Source organism: Mus caroli, unplaced genomic scaffold (assembly GCF_978045245.1).
Source record: "Mus caroli unplaced genomic scaffold, Mus_caroli_1 scaffold_7, whole genome shotgun sequence".
Lineage (NCBI taxonomy): Eukaryota > Metazoa > Chordata > Mammalia > Rodentia > Muridae > Mus > Mus caroli.
The window spans coordinates 53,171,271-53,187,284 of NW_028227262.1; the positions used below are offsets into that span (position 1 = coordinate 53,171,271).

Consider the following 16,014-nt stretch of genomic DNA (forward strand, 5'->3'; position numbering starts at 1 on the left):
TCTTGTGTAATTAATACCCAGTGATTAGCCTGTCTCTGTCCTTATGTACTCTCTAAGCTCCCTATTCTACTCTGCAATCTGTCTTTCCTATCTACCTATCCATCATCCATATATATATATATATATATATATTCTCTACACATGTAATATATGTATGGATATGTCTGTCATCCTTTTTACTCATTATTGACTACTGTAATTAGGAAGTTTAGAAGTATGTCTTTCAAAAGTAATTTTTAGTTTTAATTTAATCTTTAATACATACAAACTGTGATCTGTTTTGTTTTGATTTTTGAGACTGTTTTTTTGAGATTAGCTATGTAGCCAAGATGACCTTTAACGCCTGATCTTCCTGCCTTTACCTCTAGAGTGCTAGGATTATAGGCATGAATGCCATGCCCAGCCCCAAATGCATACTATAAACGGGGAATTTCCAAGTTGAATATGGAAGGATAAGATCTGAATGACTGACAGGAAGGAAGAGGGGATTATTAGAAGAAAGTCGGCATCCATCCCCGAGAGTTGGAACTGTAGGAGCTGAAGCCCAGGCCCTGCATAGCTGAGAGGCCATCCTGGAGAGAGTGGGGGCTGCACAGCAGTCTGTGAGAGCAGAGTGGAGGGTGAAGCCTTTATCTGCAGCACTGGCTGGAGCCTCGGACAGAGCAAGGACAGGGAGAAAACCATGAGAAAACAGGAAGCCCAAGAGCCCTAAGTCCAGGATTGCAGCGGGCTGTGGTCTAGGAAGCCAGGAAGAATGAAGTGAGAGAACCATCTCACCTGGGATAGGGGAATGGTGTATGGAAAGCAGTTCCTCTAGATCTGGAATTAACATGAGTTCCTGCTGGCACTAGCCCCGACCCAGTGTTGTTGAAGCCTCAGACACACCAGTGCAGAGCTGTCTAACCTGCACAACTGTGAGGACTCCAATAATCAAGATAGCAAGTGTTCCCAAAGCCAGATGGCCTGTTTAGTTAGTAGTGTCTGTTTCCTCTAAGTAAAGGAAGCAGCCTGCTTGTTTGTTTTTTGTCTATGTGGAAGACCCAGAACCCCTGTCTACATTCACCCACTCACATCCATGCCATGACAGCTTTGGCCCACACACAATACACTGGAAACAGCCTAAAAACATCAGGTTTGCTTTGGTAGAATTTTTGTACTCTGCCGTATCCTGACGGCAAGCTGACTTTACCTGTGGAAGCTTTTTCCCTGCTCTTTGGGAGTGATAACACCATAACCCCATGCATTCATTTGCCTTACTAAGCAAATGAATACATGAAATGTTTCTATCAGCCAAGACACAGGATAATTTTATTTAAAAAGACTTATGGGTAATTGAACAGCCAGTTAAGAGGTAGAGGTTGAGCCTTTGTAAACAGTTGTTGCTAGCTAAAGAGCATGGTTTCTGATGAGCATCCTGAAATGTACACAGACATTCAGCATGGACTGGGGTACTGCTGAGAAATGGACACATAATGACTGACAGTTGTGTGGGGTGTCACAGATGTGTTCCAGCAACGCTTTAGATTCTGTGTGCATTTTCACAGTTGTGTAGCATCTGGATTTGCTAACATCTTCAGTGTCTTTTTTCTCCTTTAAGATGCATTCTTTCTTGTTGTCCTGTTTAAATCTGCACCACAATCCTGTATTTGGTGGATACTTGAGGAAGAATTTCCTCTTCTCTCAGGTGCACATTATGATTCTGAGTTGGGCTTGTTAGTAACAACAGCTAGTAAAAATGACTGTAAGCCCACAAAGTTTGTAGGCTGGATCCCATTTCTCGTCACCAGGTCTTTCAATACAATTCGTCTACCCAGCAACGAAAGATTTGTCTCAGCAATGCAAATATTTTTATTTCTTTTCCCAAAGCTCCTCAAAAGCCAGAATCCCACCCCGTTTGTTGTTCCCCTTACTGCCAAATTCTCCTCCGCTTGGTGCTGGAAACAGGATGAGTGGCATGGGGAGGGAAAGGGGCAGACACACATACAGAAAAGCTGGGATGGGACAGGCAGTCTGATGGAAGGCACCTGCTGTGCCTAGAAACTCAGTACGGTTATTATGTACAACACATGTGTAGTGGCTGCTTTTATGTCAGCTTGACCCAGGCTAGAGTCATCAGAGAGGGAGGAGCCTCAGTTGAGGAAATGCCTCAATGAGATCCAGCTGTAAGGCATTTTTCTAGCGCATCTTCCTTTGGTTACTCAAGGCATCTCTTCCCAGGGTTGACCAACCATTCTTCTCAAGCCTTCCTATGCAGTCTGCACCTTGCATTGCTCCCTACCACCCAGGGTCCTGGGTCTTCTTTCATCTCTCCCCTCCCTCACCATTCTCTGTGGACACATTCTGCGTGGGCCGACTTTCACTGTGGTAATGCCCCACCCCTCCTCTGCCTCTACTCATTAGCACCCCACCCTTTCCCAATGGCCCTCCTTCTTCTTAGTGTTTCTTCAGCAGCTCGCAGTGCCTGTGGCATGAGAGGGACTCTAGTCCCCAGGGGTGCCGCCAGGTCTGAATGGCTAAGTGTACAGTAATGTGCAAACCTCTGCTGCTCCTGATGGTTACCCCAACTCCACAGGTGTTAGCCTCAAGCCTTCCTCAGAACAGGGAAAGCTTCTGTGGGTCAAAACTTTTAATCTGCATTAATCTGCTCTCTTAGGCATTTCAAGTTTCCCTCATCTCACCTCTAGATAGATAATGTGCATAACCAGCATTTCTGCCATTTGGATGTCTGTGGCCTTGTCATATCTGTAAGCTAAGTCTTCTCAAAGAAGATAACTCCAGCATTATGCAGTGTCCCCAAGCTCTCGGGGCAGTGGGGTGATGGAGAGAGGTATCTGTGACAGACTAATCCTTTCTGGCCGTTGTTATACAAAAGAACAGTTTTAAAGAAGAGTGGTTGAAGCAGAGTACTCATTAGGCCCACTGTATCTAATGCAGACTCCCTGTCTGCTTTCTGATATTGTCAGTGGGACCAGTCAATTCATGTCTTCATGCCTCAGTTTCTTCATGTAGCACTGTAGTTATTCTAATTAGCACCCTGCTATTAGGGAGTAGCCTGCAGGGAGATTTAGTCCCTTGTTTTACAGATGACGAGTCTACCCTGCCAATAAGAATGTTGAAGAGACACCCCTGGAGACTATTCCTAGTCTATCCCTATAGCCTCCATGACAGTATTTTAGAACAGAGAGGACAGATAGCTTTCACCCTATGCCACCTTCTGCTCATTGACTGTGGCTGCTGAAAGCACTGTGCCAATAAAATCCTGATGCACTGTAGCTCAGAGAAAGAGGTTCCATAATCATGATTGTACACTACAGATGTCAAAAGGGATGCTTTTGAGCCAACCATTTGCCATTAGTGAATGAAATCATACAGGGGACTTTCTCCCCTAGAAATACAGCATTCTATTCTATTGGGAACAGGAAGTAAAGTGGGGGCTAAAAACTGGGAAAGAACCAAATAAGATAATTTCTTACTTTGTACAGTCCATCAGACATGAGCTGGGGCATGCTGATAAGCTTTCCTGTGAAGAGTCAGCTCTTGTCCTTTGAGGCTGTGTATCCCTGCTGCAGTTGCTTGGCTCTCTGTGGTAGTGTTGAAGCAGCTCTGGACAAATGCCCAGGGAGATGGCCACCCCTGGGTCATAATAAGTCTTTTGGTACAAAAACAGATTATCAGAGTAGGTCTGGCTTATGAGCCCTAGTTTGCAGACCCCTAAGTGGAAAAGAGCCCAGCAACAAGGCCTAGTGTTTTAGAAACTACTCCTATTATCCATTTCTAATTCTGGCTCTGGGCTCAGCATGTAAATTTCTCATAAGAGTGAAGTTAGAACTTGGCAAACAATATCAGCTCTTCAAATACAATGTTTTTCTTAAGGACAATCTTAGCAGTACAGTCCACACTCAGGCATTTCCCTTACTAACAGTCCCATACCATAATGCAGTGGTATGGCTTCTCAGGCAGTCTATCACTATGTTTGTGCTGCTCTGACAAAACACCTACATCTGGATAATTTACCAAGAAAAGAGCTTTACTTGTTGCCACATCTGCTGGCGTCTGCTCATCTCAGAGAGACTGGATGACAACACGTGGCAGAGTTGCATTTGGAAGAAATCATCTGGCAAGCCAAGGGGCAAGAGAGCAGGCTGGCTGTCCACACCTGTGGCACCAGCACACGGGAGATGGAGGCAGAATTAGGAATTCAGAGTCAGCCTTGGCTACATCGGGTTTGAGGCCAACCAAGACTGCATGGAAAACAAGACGAGATGAAGCAAGTGCAGCTCCACTCTTTTTGTGACAATGCACGTTCTAACCAGCATTAGTCCTTTAGGTAAGTCCTCATGACATAATTACCTTCCACTAGAACTCCACACCACTGTGCTGAAGAGCACACATACAGCACACGAGTCTTTGAGGGGGACATTGCCTTCTATAGCCAAACCATAGCAAGGACAACTGAAGGTCTGGGTCAGCATTGTAGACTGATGTAAAAGAAAGGCCTTGCAGATTTTAAGAGCTCTTCAAAAGATCTGTCCTACAGCATGCACAAGACATGAGCAAGCTCATGACAGACCAAACCCCACCATGGAGGGGGCAGGGAAGCCTGAAGCCCACTCCTACCAAGCTCAGAAGCTTTTGGCAACTCATGGCTTCTGAGAGAAGGAGAGTAGCACATCCAAAAGGAAGGCCACACATCCAAGACTATGCAGGCAGCACTACCTGGACTTGGCTGATAAAAAGAAAAAGAAGACAAGTTAGGTGGATGGGATGGGGGTGGACAGGAGAGGAATTGGGAAGAGGAGACAAAACACTCTGGATAAATCCTCAAAGAACGAATGAATCTTCTAAAAATAACGAAAGATCTGTTCTGTCCTATAGATGATGGGAGTAAGTAGACCAAGTACTGCAGCCAGTTTTGCTTGCCAGAGGGTTCTTTGCATTCTAGTTTAATATTACAGTTGAACATGGCTTGCATTAATATTTATGCTGCCTTTTTTAGGGATACATAATTGAAAGCAAAAGCATATGCACCTAGGATTGGCTCTCAGTGAACACACATAGACTTGATCCTGAACCTTGCTTTTGTGGTCAGATGATTGCGTCTTGGTCAGAGACTTCCTGCTGCTAAATCTGGCTACTGCCCACAGCAGTCCTCACCTTGTGTGTTTTCTTACCATGGCTGTGAAACAGTGCCACAGACCACCTTTTATCAGCCTTAATATTCATAGAATGTGTGGGTAGATAAGATCCTCACCCAAGGGTGAAGAATCTCAAGTCAAATGGACAATGACTTTCTCAAGTCATTCAGCTACTTAGGAATAAAGCCAGGTGTGAAATTTCAACCTCCTCTCCCTGTAGTATGGGGGAAAAAAACAGATAGTATTGATCGGGGTGGTAAGATGGCTCAGTAGGTAAAGTGTTTGTAACCAAAGCATGAGGGTCCATGATTCCAGTATTGTGCTGACCAGCCAGTCTACATAATTGGTGAAATGCAGATTCCATGAGAGACGCTGTCTCAGAAAATAATATGCAGAGTAATAGAGGAAGGCACTTGGCATGGACCTCTGTTTTTTTCACAAGTACATTACATGCACATGGGCATATGCACGAACTGACATATATACAAGTAGCAGCATCATAATGTAAGGCACACATTGTAAGGCACAAACTAGCTTTCCAATAGTCTGAATAGGTCTGCTCTTAGTAAATGTTAGCAGTGCAATTTGTACTAGCTGTCACATCTGAACCCTTGTTACTAACCCTGTGTATCACTGCCATTGGCTGCGAGGTGGTGTTCAACCTGAGATTTGAGTCATCTCCAAGAAGGGGAGGGGTACGGGCACAGTGGGAGTTTCATCTCTTGATTCTGTGCACAGAAAATTCTTTATGTATTGTGGATATTAGTCTTCTGTCGAATCCATAGCAGGTAGAGATTCTCTCCCACTTGGGGGGCTTCCTCTCCGCTCAGTTCATTGTTTTCTTAGCCTTGTAGTTTTGGTTTAATGAAGTCCCGGTTGTCAGTTGTTGGCCTTAATTGCTGGACAAATAGAGTCTCGTTGAGAGAGCCCTCTCTTACATCTGCATCCTGTTAGGTGCTGCCTATGTTTTCTTGCAGCAGCTTCAGTGTTTCCACTCTCACATGACGTCTTTGATGCACTTGGAGTTAATTTTCATGTAAGGTAACAGATGCAGGCCTAATTTCATTCTTTTGCATGTGGACATTGGTTTTCCCAGCAACATTTTTGGGGTTTTCTCTCCAATGTGGTCTTGGCATCTATGTCAAATACCAGATGATTCTAGTTGTATGTACTCTTATTTGGGCTTTCTATTCTGTTTCATTGGTCTACATGTCTGCTCTTGTGTCAGTACCATATGGCTGTTTATGACTGTAACTCCACAGTATACCTTGAACTTTAGAATGGCACATTTTAGAATGGTTGTGTTCTGTTTACTCACGGTAGCTTCTGCGATTGGGGCCTTTTGTGGTTCCATGTAAATTTTAGGATTTTTTCCTGTGGTGATTTGAATATGAATGGCCCCATAGGCTTCAGTCTTTGAATGTTTGGTCCTCAGTTGATGGAGCTGTTTGGTAAGGATTAGGAGGTGGGGTCTTATTCAAGGAGGTGTAGCCCTGGGGCTGGGTTTTGAGGTTTGTAAACCCCATGCTATTCCAATTTGCATTCTCTCTGTGTTGGATCAGGATGTAAGCTCTCAGACACTGCTCCAGCGCCATGACTGCCTTTCTGCTGCTGTGCTCCTGACATAATAGTCATGTTCTCACCCTCCAAACTGTAAGCAAGGCCCCAGTTACATCCTCCCTTTTATAAGTCTCCTTGGTCATAATACTTCTTCACAGTAGTTTCTCTATTTCTGTGAAGAATGTTTTGGCAATTTTGATTAGAATTGCATTGAGTATAAATTGCTTTTAGTAGGATGATCATTTTTCACAATATTATTTCTACTAATCCTCTCCATTTTCTAGTTTCTTCCTCAGTGTCTTTCTTCAGACATTGAAAGTTCATTGTAGCGCCTTTGCCTCTTTTCTGAGTTTTATTCCTAGGTGCTTATGTTCTTTGGAGCTACTGTGGATGGAAATGTGTCCATGGTCTCTTTCACAGTATGTCTGTGGATCATTCCATTACTAAAGGAATAACAAGAGAGAAGAGATTCGAAACATTGGCTAACCAACAGTCCTCTGTCTGATGATGGCTGGAAAGAAGGAGCAGGACACACGGACACGGGACCCCAGGAGCCTACTACTTTGTAGATTGTGTCCTGTTTCTACTCCAAGGAAAGAAAGGAAGCCTCCGAGCAGAACTGAGCCTTGTCAGGCCCTGTGAACCACACTGTCTGTGTCACCGCCCTAGCTTTGGCGTTGCAGAGCACAACAATCAGCAGCCTGCGAGCGCATCAGCTTGGCCCTACTCCATCAAAACTCTATTTATGGGCACTGAAATTTGAATTTCATGTAATTTTCATGTATCACAAAATATTATTCTGATTTTTTGCCCAGCTATTTAAAAATATGAAAACTATTCCTAGCTTACAAGTAGCATGCAAAGAGACTGTGGGCTGCATTGGGCTTAAAAGCCATAGTGTGCCAGCCCTGATTTAGAACAGGAGGCTGAATCAGGCCTGTGATAGATCACTGATTGCTCGACCAAGTAGATTCCCTAGTACCTGAGCCTCAGTTTCCCCCAGTGAGATGAAGTGAAGGCTTAGCTTAAAGAGTTACCAGCATTCTTTTTTGCATGGTGCTCCATGGTACATGGCCTGCGTGTGGTTTTGATTTCAGATAAATCTGAACTCTACTCTTTTTCTATCTCCCAGCTTGCTGGGAGTCATTAGGTCAGCTGCTAAGTTCCTGGTACCTTGGGTACTTTATCTGTGAAATTGGGCTAAAATGATGTTGCTTTTAGATTTGCTTTGAGAATTGAGTTTTATGATATTTAAGAACCAGTAATCATACATAGACAGCAAGCTTATACTGTTTTTAATATTATCTTCGTAGTCTCTTTTAAAATCTGGTAACATGTAGTCAATATGTGTTTAATAGTGGCATTGTATTCTTTTAAAAGGAGCAAATGATTGGACTGACCTGAATGATTAGGCCAGGGAGTTGACTTTGTTATAGTAAAGAGCCCGCTGCACAAACATCAGGACCTGAGTTCAGATCCTGAGAGCCCATGTTAGCAGGAGGCGCAGCAGAGTTCACGCCTGTAACCCCTGGGCTGGGCTGGGCTGGGCTGGGCTGGGCTGGGCTGGGCTGGGCTGGGCTGGGCTGGGCTGTGGAGGTAACAGTGAAGGGAGGTAAGCAGGTGCCAGCTTCTGGCCAGCCAGTCTGGCCAATTTGGTAAATTGACCTCTAGGTTCAGTGAGAAACCCTGTCTGAAAACATATGGTAGAGAGTGATCAAGGAATATGCTCAGGGTTGATCTCTGGCCGCCATAGACATACATGTGTACACACACATTTATATAAAAACATACATGTATACATACATACATATGTACATACATACATACATACACACATCTGAATGCCTATAGAAGCAGTAATTCAAGAGAGGCTTCTGCACTGGACAGTGTTATCCTCTGCTCCTGGGGTAAAGGCTAGCCTGAGTTGGGGCAGGGCAGAGGCTGCATCTCTTCACCCAAACCCTGTCAGCCCTGCCCAGTGTCATCTCTCTTGCATGGTGAAAGCACAGGGTGGATTGATAAATTACCCCTGCAGCTCTGTTTACAGCTCTCTTCCTCCACCCAGTGGCAGGAAGCCACTATAGAGCATTTGGAAGCAGAGACGTTTTTACCTGCTTCATGTGCTTCTTTTTCTCATGTCTGCTAGCAGCCGAGTAGGAGTCTGTGCTGAGCTAATGCCCCCTTTGATTCTCTACACGCTGTCATTCTCAAGGCCTGTAAGTGGGTAGGTAGGTAGCCACATGGCCAGACAGTGGTCAAGAAGCCAGAATTGAGAAGCAACAGCCAGCTGAGCTGTGCGGGTTGATCAGTTATGTGTATGGGTGGTTATTAAGCATGCTGTCCTGCAGCCTCATTGAAAAGCATGGCAGCATTTAATAAATATTAAAGCACGTCACCAGCACCATTTCAGTATGGGAAAGTGATCAATTCCCATCCTAATTGTGTGCAGGAGCATAAACACACTCTTTAGAACACTTAATTCCCTGTCAGAGTTTAAAGTGGCTGTGATGGTTTCTACTTAGAAATAAAGTCAGAAAGGGGGCTTGGAATAGATGTCAGCCATGGAGGGCAGAAAGCAGAAAGAAGCCTCAAACGCGCCAATAAGACCCCAAAGATGGAGAGACTCACAAGCATTGCCCAGGGCATCCTCGCTTCCCATGACCTGATTTTTTCTGGCTCCTTTTTCTTTGCAACCTCTCTTCTCTTTCCCCTCCAGCTGCTTCCTCAACCAGAAGGAGGAAGCAAATGGTAGTAATTGCTGGCCAGGCCAGGCTGTGGGCAAAGCCTAGCCATGCAGGGGAAGAGAGGGAGACAAAGGACAGGGCAAGTGCGGAGGCCACATGGCAAGCTCCCCAATTCCTCACCCTGCCTTTCTCTCCTCACATGCTCATCCTTCTCTGGCTTGTTCCCCATGATGCCCTCTTCACTTGTGTCCTGAGTTGGCCTCCCCCCAGCCTCCTTCTGATCTCCGTCTGCTCATGGCGGCTCTCTCTGGATTCGCTTCTCAGTGCAGTCCAGTTTATTTCTGGGCTCTTTGAGTGTTACAATCCCTTCACACCCTGCTTCTTCCAAGTATGATAGTATGTGCTTAATAATTAAGACTGTAATTAAAGTATAACAGCAAGTATAATTAAAATTCGCTTTAGTAGATCCTGAAATTATAAAGCAATTAGGTATTTTGGTGTGGCACTGAAGATGCTGCCAGGCGGTAGAGGGAAGGCTCCTTTCACCGTTTCCCCGACTGCACCCATCAACATAACTCGAGAGTGAGGACTCTCTTCACTTGGCTCACCACATGGTAAAAGAATTGTTTGCAGCTTAGAGCCTGCCCTGGAGAGTAGCCAGGGCAAATGGAATGCCAGGACATGGAGTCACTGCCAAGGCCTCTGGAGAACCCTCAGATCTTCAAAATCATCAGAGAAGGATCTGTCCAAACCTCTGTCCTCAGGCATCATCGTTTGTGACTGTGGCTGTCCTTACCCAGTCTGTCAGCTCACATGTAACATGTAGCTGATACTGCAAGATTCCCTGAGAAGCAAACCCAGCACTGACAGGGATGTGTAGCAGGCTGTGGGAAATATCACTAAGCTGCCCCACAGGGCTCATCCCTGGTACAATGGAGAGATCACTGAGTGCTCCAGCAGCACATCTGACAAGCCGGCTGTAGCTGGAACATTGAAGGCAGTGGCAGGGAAGGAGGCCCAGGAGACTGGGAGAGACAGCTTCCAGTGAGCGCGTGGGCATGCAGGGCAAAGGCCAGTGGGGCTCGGTGTGCCTGCCTAGGCACTTGTGAATTTTAACATCGAGCCTTCTTATTCCCCTTGAGAATACTGCTCCTAGGCCAGATGCTGCAGATGATATTAATTAAGGGCCTGAATTATTTATGCTGTTGGTTCCAAGGAAAAGCAGCTTCATATGTGATTTGCTTTCTTTTGTTTGTTTGTTTGTTTGTTTGTTTTTTAATCAGCATTTGTTTCATCCTTACGCATGGAAAATTCAGGTAATAGTGAATGGAGAATTCTGAGTGGACAGTTCTCAGAATGGGTGAAGGAAACCATGAATAAAAAACAAACAAGCCAACCCCCAAAATACCAGGAGAGGGGTGGGAGAAAGGCCTGGAACAGTTATGTTCCACAGGTTGGTGGAGGCCTGAGGAACTGGGTGCTGAGACTGGAGAATGCCCGAAAGGAAAAGTTCTTGTACTTTTTCTTATGTTTGGTCTCTGGCCGACCGGAAGGCACCCAGGGTAGGTATCCCAGTCGACTTCTTTGTGAAAGGGGATAGGAATGACACATCAGACTTCAGGTCCAGAGGTGTGCTTCTAGCCCAGGCCTTATTTTTGCTTCACTCTGCCATTGCTCCATGACAGCCACACCTGCAGGCTAATGTGCAGATTCCTTAGCCTCTGACCTAACCATGATGCACACCCTGTCCTGCTTCTCAGCCTCTGGAACCCAGACTCAGCCCTTACCAAAGGAGTCAGAATGGACACTGGGGTCCTGTAATGATGTAACCGAGCTTTACATCTGTGTTATGTCTCTGTCTGTGCATAGCAGATGGTCCCAGAATTTGAAAGTGCAAAAGAAGGGTGTGAATATCATACATACCCGAGGTCAGGAATCTGGGTGGGGCCTAGCTGGGTTCTCACACTCAGTCCTCACCAGGTTGCAGGAAAGGTGTGTTCCGCAGGACCCCACAGCTTGCTAAGAGGTAGTTCACTTTCAAGCTAGCTTCTATGGTTAGCACCAGATGCTGTTCCCTGGTTGCCTCATGGCTCAGTAGCTGTTGGCTGGAGGTTGCCCTTGGGTGCTTGACAAGTGGGCTTTGTACATAGGGTAGCTTGAAACATGGCAGTTTGCCAGCAAATGGTAGAAATATCAAAGCAGACAAGACAGATAGAAAGCACAGGCTTTTATATCTCATCTCAGAAGTGATGTCCCATCATTCGTAGATTCTTAACAGTGAAAGGGGACAAGTTACACGAGCGTGTGGTCGCAGGAGGCAAGGTCAGTCACATGATCGTCTCAGTGCTGTTTTAGAAGCTCCCTGTGACAACATTAAAAACAATGGGCATAGAAATAGCTCAGGTAGCAAAGTACTCACCATTCAAGCATGAGGACCTGAATTCAGTCATCAGAACCAACATAAAATAGCCAGGTATTAGTGGTGTCCACTTGTAATGCCAACCCTGGAGAGTGGAGACATTTGGATCCCTGAGTCCCTGGGGTTCCTGCTTTGTGACTCCAGGCCAATGAGAGGCCTTGTCTTAACACACACACACACGTTTGATTCCAATTAAAGCCAGCCCCTGAATAACAACCATTCTGTCAAGAGCTTAGCATTATTGAAATTTCCTTCCTGTTCCTATGAAGTCTGGAAGGGTGAGTGAGTCAGATGCTTGGCTCCACCTCATTATCAAGTGTCTAGCTGAAGAAGTCGTTGCCATCCTTAGAAAGGTGCCTCCCAGGGTCATCCTTACTGATAGTGTAGCTGAAAGTAAAACGGATGTAAACATCACTTTATTTCCTCAGATGAAATGGTGAGATGAGAGCCCTGCCCAAGCTGTAGGTTAGGCTGTGACCAGAGCTTTTCCTGCTCTGTTCTAACTCTCCCTAGGCCTAGGCCTGGAGACTTCTAATCTGATCTTCCAGGTTGACTGATTCAGTCCAGCTTCCTTCAGCTTCTGACTAAATTGCTCTGCTTGGCCTTATACTAACTTTTGGCAATCTGTTCTAATCTGCTGGCTCCTTCTCATTCTCTGGCTCATTCTGTCTTCACCTGGGTCTAGCTTGTTTTCTCTGCAACCTGTGTCTGTGAAACTGTCCCGGTAAAACTGTCATACACATACACTGCGTCACCAACCACCTCCTTTCTCTCTCTACAGTACTGACTTACTTCATCCATAAAAGCAGGACAGTAGCACTTACTTATAGCTCGTGTTAAAAAATCATATGCTGCATCTAAGTTGCTGGGCATTATCCTGCCATGCATAAGTACAGAGCGATCAGTAGCTCTAAGGAAGATCATGTTACACGGAGATAAAGAAGCGAAGGTTCCACCCCAGCACAGAGACAACGATGTGGCTGTGAGAACAGGTGATACTTTCTTCAAATGACATCACGCCCAGGCTCATGCAGGCAGCCTTAATCAATCCAGTGGGTGACACACAAAAGCTGTGGAAGTAGGAGGGGCTTAGTGGGAATTGTATTGGGTGAAGGAGGGATGTGAGAGGGGATAACTGGTTCATAGTAACTAAAGTTCATTATGTAAGTTTATGAAACTGTCAACAAATAAAAAAATGTTAAAGAAGTTTCAGTGCTGGAGAGAGATCTCAGTGTTAAGAGCACTTGTTGCTGTTGCAGAGGTTGATTCCCAACATCTACATGGTGGGCTATGACCGTCTGTAACTCCACTTACAGAGGATCTGATGTCTTCTTCTGGCCTCTGCAGTCACCAAGCATGCACACGGGGCAAGGCCCTATGTGCAGGGAAAGCAGTCATAATAGTTTTTAAGGTTGAAACTCAAGGTAGTCAAGTGGTTAAGTAAACACCATTCTTGAAGTGCATGGCAGAGGTGAGAACTCCGGCTCCTTCCCCTAGTCACTGCACCCAGGGGCCCTTGGCAGGTGTGACGCCCAGTGTTCGCTTCCCACTGCTGCAGCAGAGGCAGTGTCCCAGCGCCTCCTCAGCAGCACAGTGTGCTCACCTGGCCACTGTCTGAGCCGTGCTGACCAAGTGCCTGCTGTTATCTGTGCCCACATAGAAGGCCTTGTTCTCCATGGCCATGCCTTCAGAGCCTTTGTTATAAAGACATCACCTGGTAGCTGGTTGGGAGCACAGGAGCAGTTCCATGGCATGCTTAGGTCACTTCTCAAGCCTCTTCTCCCAGACACAGGGAAGAGACAGGTCCAGTGCAGACTTTCTTCCTTCAAATTTACTGAGCAGGTGCCTGAGAAACATTTTGCGTATGCATGATCTGGAAGAATGCTTATTTCTCATTTTGGAGTGCCAGGGACAATACAGGAAGTGTCTTTCTAGTGAGAGTTCATTAAAGTGAAAAGAAGAGGGGCTGAAAATGTCAGCTGGGCATATCTGAAAAGCCAGAGCTTGGCAGTAAAAAGCCACATGTGTTCTACTTAAATTGTTGGCATCAAGGAGACCGGGCATCCTGGAATTGCAGTTGTCCAACTTGACTGGGTGTGGCCCTGTCAAACTAATTTATCAATTCCCATTGTTCCCCCTTCTAGGAACTAATGTGCAGGAGGCTCAGAATATCCTCAAGAGCAGCGGACTCCCCATCACGTCAGCTGTGGACCTGGAGGATGCAGCCAAGAAAGCTGTTGCCAGTGTGGCAAAGAAGTGATGCTCTCCCTGGCTCCCATGAAGAAGGGCATGTCCCTGACTACTGTGAAAGCAATTGTTTTCTCACTGGGAAGGGACACACATAAGGATCATCATGTGAAAAATACTAACTCTGAACTTTCTCAAATACGTTATCCAGAGTGCCTAAAGCTGAATTTATACTGCAGTCATTGTTAAAAAAAAAAAAATCACTCCTTACAATTCAAATCTTCTCTTGCCCATTCAGTAGCAGAGTCTACCAGCTCTGGACCACAGTCAGTTTAGCCAAATAGTGTGCATACATACAGTATTTAAAGCCAGATCTAGGTTCATTCACAAGGACATTTATTCTACATTAGAAAATTTTATAGGACTCACAAGTTCAGACAGGATTATATTTACCATGGTGACTTCCAGAAGGGTACAGCTAAGACACCTGAGCTTCTGTGACCAGTGGTCTCCACTGGCCCCTAATTCCAGTACATTAAGAAAGCCCATGAACATTCTAAAGTGTGGCTTATATTGGGCATCCCATGTTGATATATGTACATTGCACACATTTTACCCTGTGCCTTAATGTTGAATCTACTGTTTGCCTCACACTGAGTTACTGCCAGAAGCCTTAGTCATGGGTGTGAGGTGGAAAGTTTCATTTTGTGTCAGAGTTGCTGAATGTTAATCTATTTCATGAAGAGTCACACTGACGATCTAGCTGCTGGTAGCGGCCAGGCTTTCCCCTCTTGTCCCCTCCACCTCACATCTATCAGTTTGTCACAGAAAGATGAGAGATGTCATTGAAGAGAATGTAACCTTCCTAATGATGTCCTTTTTTGTGACAGGAATTTTCTTAACTTGATTTTTTTGATTTAATTTTGATAAATTTATAGTCATATACATTTTAAATAAAATTGTTTTTCAGTGCTACTTAGCCTCACAGTTCTTGTTTCTGTCGGTTATCTGTTCTTGTGAAGACACTAGCCTCTGTGCCAGAGGCCTAGCTCTAGTTAAGAAACTGCAGTTGACCTGGATTGTTCCAGCACCACAGTGCTTTGCCATGTGACCATTTCTGTGGTGGTGATTCAGTGATTCATACAGCTAAAATGTACACATTAGACTAGACACAACCCCAGGAATCTGTCTCTGACGGTGGACAGGGTGGTGTGGTGCAGTCAAACACTGTGCCGTGTAGCAGGGGCCACGTAACAGTCCTCTCATCTGTACTCCACGGCACAGCGAGCCACACTTTATTTCATGTTATCCTCACACAGTTCACAGATTGATAAAATAAAAAGTCTTCATTCTATAAATCCTCATGTGCCATGGAGAAATAAAAAAGCATCGACTAGATCAAATCCTGCATCTTTTCTCAAACATGACAAGAGGTGAAGACTATTGACAAGGTCTTTTTAAATCTCCTGTCTTCTGATAGCTTACTGACTAGTTTGCACAGTTAAATAGAAGTAAATGTGCATCTCCTCAGTTAGCACACAATAAAAGACCTGTGTCTATCCTGTATAGTGATGTTTCTTTTTTTTTTATTACGTATTTTCCTCAATTACATTTCCAATGCTATCCCAAGAGTCCCCCATACCCCCCCCCCCACTTCCCTACCCACCCATTCCCATTCTTTTGGCCCTGGCATTCCCCTGTATTGGGGCATATAAAGTTTGCAAGTCCAATGGGCCTCTCTTTCCAGTGATGGCCCACTAGGCCATCTTTCGATACATATGCAGCTAGAGACAAGAGCTCCGGGGTACTGGTTAGTTCATCATGTTGTTCCAACTATAGGGTTGCAGATCCCTTTAGCTCCTTGGGTACTTTCTCTAGCTTCTCCATTGGGAGCCCTGTGATACATCCAATAGCTGACAGTGAGCATCCACTTCTGTGTTTGTTTGGCCCCGGCATAGTTTCACAAGAAAGAGCTATATCTGGGTCCTTTCAGCAAAATCTTGCTAGTGTATGCAATGGTGTCAGCGAT

The 16,014-nt window shown here is 45.2% G+C and overlaps 1 protein-coding gene across 1 annotated transcript in view; it reads left to right on the forward strand.

Moving 5' to 3' along the window:
* Positions 1 to 14,960, forward strand: part of Suclg2 (succinate-CoA ligase GDP-forming subunit beta) — a 249,031-nt gene extending 234,071 nt beyond the window's left edge. The window contains exon 11 of the mRNA XM_021164922.3: positions 13,943 to 14,960. Coding sequence (XP_021020581.2) covers positions 13,943 to 14,058 — 116 coding nt within the window. The 3' untranslated portion in view covers positions 14,059 to 14,960. The remainder of the gene's footprint in view (positions 1 to 13,942) is intronic.
* Positions 14,961 to 16,014: the final 1,054 nt, after the last annotated feature.